The 6,580-nt window shown below is 44.7% G+C and overlaps 1 protein-coding gene across 1 annotated transcript; it reads left to right on the top strand.

Moving 5' to 3' along the window:
* The first annotated feature begins 2,215 nt into the window (after positions 1–2,215).
* On the top strand, positions 2,216–6,428 carry LOC110527200 (coagulation factor X). The gene is made up of 10 exons (XM_036982182.1): positions 2,216–2,301; positions 2,528–2,679; positions 3,165–3,325; positions 3,563–3,587; positions 3,847–3,960; positions 4,112–4,243; positions 4,521–4,798; positions 5,067–5,184; positions 5,455–5,642; positions 5,809–6,428. The coding sequence occupies exons 2-10, from the start codon at positions 2,619–2,621 to the stop codon at positions 6,229–6,231; spliced, it is 1,500 nt and encodes a 499-aa protein (XP_036838077.1). The 5' UTR covers positions 2,216–2,301; positions 2,528–2,618; the 3' UTR covers positions 6,232–6,428.
* The last annotated feature ends 152 nt before the right edge of the window (positions 6,429–6,580 follow it).

Raw genomic sequence — 6,580 nt, forward strand, 5'->3', positions numbered from 1 at the left:
CACAACACCAATTGTCATTACAGTGAATCTATTGTCACATAACATGAATAAATATTTTTATAGTACATGGAAGCTACAGTATATCATGCTAATGGTGTAGCATATCGTCCTGTTTCATCACTTTGTAATCAGACATCTTTTCACTCTGCTATTCTTTTCATTTGACTCTTAATGTGAAGTGTATATTTCAAGTGGTGATTTGGATGACCTGATGCCATACAGAATGTTTGACCTGATGCCATACAGAATGTTTGACGTGATGCCATACAGAATGTTTGACCTGATGCCATACAGAATGTTTGACTGATGCCATACAGAATGTTTGACCTGATGCCGTACAGAATGTTTGACCTGATGCCATACAGAATGTTTGACCTGATGCCATACAGAATGTTTGACGTAACGCCATACAGAATGTTTGACCTGATGCCGTACAGAATGTTTGACCTGATGCCATACAGAATGTTTGACGTGACGCCATACAGAATGTTTGACCTGACGCCATACAGAATGTTTGACCTGACGCCATACAGAATGTTTGACCTGACGCCATACAGAATGTTTGACGTGATGCCATACAGAATGTTTGACCTGATGCCATACAGAATGTTTGACCTGATGCCATACAGAATGTTTTACCTGATGCCATACAGAATGTTTGACGTGATGCCATACAGAATGTTTGACCTGATGCCATACAGAATGTTGACTGATGCCATACAGAATGTTTGACCTGATGCCATACAGAATGTTTGACTGATGCCATACAGAATGTTTGACCTGATGCCGTACAGAATGTTTGACCTGATGCCATACAGAATGTTTGACCTGATGCCATACAGAATGTTTGACGTGATGCCATACAGAATGTTTGACGTGATGCCATACAGAATGTTTGACTGATGCCATACAGAATGTTTGACCTGATGCCATACAGAATGTTTGACTGATGCCATACAGAATGTTTGACCTGATGCCATACAGAATGTTTGACTGATGCCATACAGAATGTTTGATGTGATGCCATACAGAATGTTTGACCTGATGCCATACAGAGTGTTTGACCTGATGCCATACAGAATGTTTGACTGATGCCATACAGAATGTTTGACGTGATGCCGTACAGAATGTTTGACCTGATGCCGTACAGAATGTTTGACCTGATGCCGTACAGAATGTTTGACTGATGCCATACAGAATGTTTGACCTGATGCCATACAGAATGTTTGACTGATGCCATACAGAATGTTTGACCTGATGCCATACAGAATGTTTGACCTGATGCCATACAGAATGTTTGACCTGATGCCATACAGAATGTTTGACCTGATGCCATACAGAATGTTTGACCTGATGCCATACAGAATGTTTGACTGATGCCATACAGAATGTTTGACGTGATGCCATACAGAATGTTTGACTGATGCCATACAGAATGTTTGACGTGATGCCATACAGAATGTTTGACTGATGCCATACAGAATGTTTGACTGATGCCATACAGAATGTTTGACGTGATGCCATACAGAATGTTTGACCTGATGCCATACAGAATGTTTGACTGATGCCATACAGAATGTTTGACGTGATGCCATACAGAATGTTTGACTGATGCCATACAGAATGTTTGACGTGATGCCATACAGAATGGTTGACGTGATGCCATACAGAATGTTTGACTGATGCCATACAGAATGTTTGACTGATGCCATACAGAATGTTTGACCTGATGCCATACAGAATGTTTGACTGATGCCATACAGAATGTTTGACGTGATGCCATACAGAATGTTTGACCTGATGCCATACAGAATGTTTGCTTCCCAATACGTACATTTACTTCCAAAGTTTCCTCTCTGATAGCTGAAGAATAAATATTACTTGCTGACAAACTAAATCTTTGCCTCATTTGTGTTATTTGTGTTATTTGTGTGTGTGAGTGTGTGTGAGTGAATGAAAAGTCCAAATGTATCCATAGCCACACTTCAGCAGTAGCTCATCTACATGGTATTTTCTCTGAAATGCATATTATCTGAGTCATACGCATTTCTTTAGATTAGCTGTTTAAGGCACCACAACACAGCAGGCTAAACCATTGGAATAGATACCTTAGTGTCAATATTAGCTCAGTGATTTGGACCTCAGAACACTGATCACATGATCACTGAGGATTTTGTGCCCCTTCCTGAGAGCTGTTCTGATTGGCTCAAATAAGGGCTGTCTGTCATGCTGAAGAGTGCAGAGCTAAATGGTGGTCTGGACAAGGCCTTGCCTCTCTGAATGGTGAAGACTGGATTTGAAGTGAGTCCTCCCTCTCTCTCTCTCTCTCTTCCCTTCTCTCTCCACTCTTTCTCTCAAACATCCCTAATCCCTCTTTTTTTACCCTCTTGTCCTCCCCCTTTCTTTCTCTCTTCTCCTTTTTATTTTCTACCCCCCCCCCCCCCCCACACACACACACACAAACACACACACACATTCCTTCCTCTCCCTCTCTCTTCAGCATGTTCTCTCTCTTCCTGTCTCTCAGGTCATTGCCCTCCCTCTCCGCCCGCTCTCTCCAGAGTTGTGCTCCACAGAGCAGCCAGGAGTAGAGAGGTGCCTCACCCAGAGATCAGGCCATGTTTCGGCTGTCCCAAACCTGTTTCCTTCTCCTGCTGCTGCACGTCGTGGCCTCCGAGGGTACGTTCAAACACCCCACCGTCTCAAACGGTTGACAAATAGTTATGTAGAGAGAAAGTGAGGGAGACTCTGGGGTTTAGTCAGTGTCAGTTATTGCGGTCAGTGTGTGAGTACGTGTGAGGGCTGGTGACTGGGATGTGTGTGTTGATATATTTTATGGTGTGTCTGTATCTCTGATTGCTTTGATGATTGTGATGACTGTGTGCTAGACACGCATGCTGTGATGATGACAACAGCCTAATTGATGGAAAAGATGATAATGATGATGACGATGACGATGACAGTCATTAATATGGTGATGATTATGGTAATGATAGTGATGATGATGACGATGATGGTGATGAAGATGGTGATGATGATAGTGATGAAGATGGTGATGATGATGAAGATGACGATGGTGATGATGATGATGAAGATGACGATGGTGATGACGATGATGATGGTGCCCTGCTGCCACTGATACCGATTTTTCCCTGTGTCCCCAGTCTTCCTGAACAGTGACGATGCTAACCAGGTTCTGAACCGGCGGCGGCGGGCCAACAGCCCATTTGAGGAGTGGCGGCAGGGAGACATGGAGAGAGAGTGTATCGAGGAACGCTGTGACAGAGAGGAGGCTAGGGAGATCTTTGAGGACGACAAACTGACTGTAAATTGCCATTCTCCATCTTTGTTTCTATCTATCTCTCTTTAAACCGGAAACACATGTCTGTCTGCGTTCCAGTCACATAAATCACAATCCTGTTTAGTCACTCCTCACTTTGCACTCATTCACACCACCTTTACACGCTCATGATTTCAACCAGAAATTCCTTTGTTTTTGGAATCTTGACCTTTCTGGTTTGAATTTGTGATGTTTGTGTCTCTTTTTACCTCTTTCCCTCAGACTGAATTCTGGAACACATATTACGGTAAGGCCCAGGAGTCTGTTGAGGCTAAGGGTTGGCGCAAGAGGCTAGGGATTGGATCACATGGAGTTTTCTGATTAGAGCTGGGTTGGAGTCAGGTTGGGGTCAGATTGGGGTCAACCTAGTCAGATCAGGAAGTAAAGGACTCACGACCACACACCAAAACAATGGGCTATTTTCAATTCATGAATTGATTGTTTGCAGTGTGTTTGGTGTTGCTGTGCTGTTAGGTCCATGGCAAGAAATAAACTGTGTTTCACAGATGGAGATGCCTGTGTTTCTAAGCCATGTGTCCACAATGGCGTCTGCAAGGACGGGATTGGGATGTACACCTGCTTCTGTCTCGCTGGATTCCAGGGGTACAACTGTGAGATTGGTATGTCTTCTTCTCCCTTTGCTCTTGAAATGACATAGACGCCAGAAATATCTTGACTCCAAGTTACTCCATAGTCAGAAACAACACCTGGCTCTAATCATGACTGTGATCTGTGTCTAATCTGGATCCGTGATGTGATGCTGTTCTGCAGCCATTCCTGAGCTGTGTGAGAATAAGAATGGAGACTGTGATCACTTCTGCCACGTGAAGAAGGACAGTGTGCAATGCTCCTGTGCTGATGGCTACTATCTGGACACAGACGACAAGTCCTGCCTTTCCAACGGTGGGTGGGTGGGTGGGTGAGTGGGTGGGTGGGTGAGTGAGTGAGTGAGTGAGTGAGTGAGTGAGTGAGTGAGTGAGTGAGTGAGAGAGAGAGAGAGAGAGAGAGACACAGACAGACAGACAGACAGACAGACAGACAGACAGACAGACATACATACATACATACATACATACATACATACATGATCCATTCTCCATTCTCCAACATGGACTGGTAGTAGGTTGGAGGTTGGGCTTAGTTAGTACCTAATAACATTGTTGCCCTTTTGTCATTGAAGAGGCCTTTAAGTGTGGCTTTGTGGTATCCAAGAACACCCGCAGCATCTTCATCTACCAGCCTAACACCACTGCCACCAACACCACTGAAAAGACCAACATGATGGAGGACCCTATCAGGGAAACGGCCTGGAACGTAACCCAACAGAGAGAAATCCAATTTGCATTTGAGGATGACGTTATCGAAATGGTGAAGGAGAAGCCAGTCTTTGCCGAGGCGAGAGGCAACACCCGTATTGTCAATGGGGAGGAGTGTCCTCCTGGAGAATGTCCCTGGCAGGTAGAGTAGAGAAACCTCTAGTGGGGTTCCCTCTAAATAGCGTTCAGAGTTGTTTGTTTCTGCAACTCTGTCTTTCTCTTTCTCTCTATTTCTCTCTCTCTCTCATATATATATATCTCTTTGTCTCTCTTTCTTTCTCTCTCTCTCGCTTTCATTCTTTCTCTCTTTGTTTCTCTCTTTTTCTCTGTCTATCTGTTTCTCTCTTCCTCTATCTTTCTCTCTCTCCCTCTCATTCTTTCTCTCTCTCCTTCTCTCCCTCTCTCCACAGGCTTTCCTGGTAAACCACGAGGACAGGGGCTTCTGTGGAGGAACCATCCTGAATAAGTACTTCATCTTAACGGCAGCACATTGCATGAACCAGACACGCTCCTTTTACGTTGTCCTCGGTAGGTACCGTTAGCCAATCACCTTTAACAGTGGTCTCTACATCTGGGAATTGTTTTTAAGTGAATCATATCCTATATAATATAATTGTGCCATAATCACAAAACTTCATTATCAGAAAAGTATATTGCTGTGTACAGCATAGTTGCTAACTGGGTGAAATAACAACAGTCAATAACCATACCACCCATACATAGCCTAAGTTGTAGCAGCCTATCAAACGAATTTAATTGATTGAAATCAAACCTCCCCATTGGTCCATCTGCCTTCAGGAGAGTTTGACACGGAGGTGAAGGATGGGCGGGAGGCCATCCACCAGGTGGAACAGGTGTTCATCCACAGGTCCTACATCTCCACCACCTATCACAACGACATCTCCCTCGTCATGCTGAAGGACCCTATCAAGTTCACCCAGTTCATCCTCCCTGCCTGCCTGCCTGAACGAGACTTTGCAGAGAAGGTCTGTAGCATGATGTACTACACATAATTCTCTGTGTGACACATCTGGTTTTATCCAGTGATGCATATAAACATACAGTATATAATGAATCTGTCTATGGTTTATATCTTAGTAAAGATGTTCCTGAACCTAACATAATGGTGTCCTGTCTACTTATCAATACAAGGTGTTGATGAAACAGCACGACGGGCTGGTGAGTGGGTTCGGCCGTGTGGGGGAGGCCAAGCAGCCGTCCACCATCCTGCTGCGTCTGACCGTGCCCTACGTACCCCGGGCCACCTGCCTTCAGTCCAGCCAGCACAAGATCTCCAACCGCATGTTCTGCGCCGGCTACGATAAGGAGAAGAAGGACGCGTGCCAGGGAGACAGCGGAGGACCCCACGTCACCCGTTACGGGGACACTTGGTTCGTGACGGGTGTGGTGAGCTGGGGCGAGGGGTGCGCCCGTGAGGGCAAGTACGGCATCTACACGCAGGTGTCCAAGTACATCGACTGGATCCGGGCGGTCATGGGGAAGTTTCTCCCCAAGGAGGGAGGGAAGAGGAAGACGAGGGGGGCAGGTAGAATGCACTCAATGATGTGGGTTTGAGGGAGACAAAGGAGAGAGGAGAACCAATCATTAAAGAGGCTTGGGGAATTATGGGCAATAAACATTGTTGTGTGGTTTATCATTGTTTTTCACAAAATGTATCCAAGACCAAGTAACTTAAGGTAAAGAAAAAAACATGTTTTGTTTGAATGTCCAGTTATCACATACCAACATTAAACTACATTACACAATATGAAGTTGAGTCAGGAGTGCCATTAGACAGAAATGTTCCTACTGTTCCTGTTTTTTTAAAGTACAAACTGAATCGATCGTATCAGAAAAACAGCAGGGTTCAAAGGTCACCATTGACTTGAATCATTGCTGGTGTAAGTACCGAGCACACAAGGAT

The sequence above is a fragment of the Oncorhynchus mykiss genome, chromosome 7 (assembly GCF_013265735.2).
Source record: "Oncorhynchus mykiss isolate Arlee chromosome 7, USDA_OmykA_1.1, whole genome shotgun sequence".
NCBI lineage: Eukaryota > Metazoa > Chordata > Actinopteri > Salmoniformes > Salmonidae > Oncorhynchus > Oncorhynchus mykiss.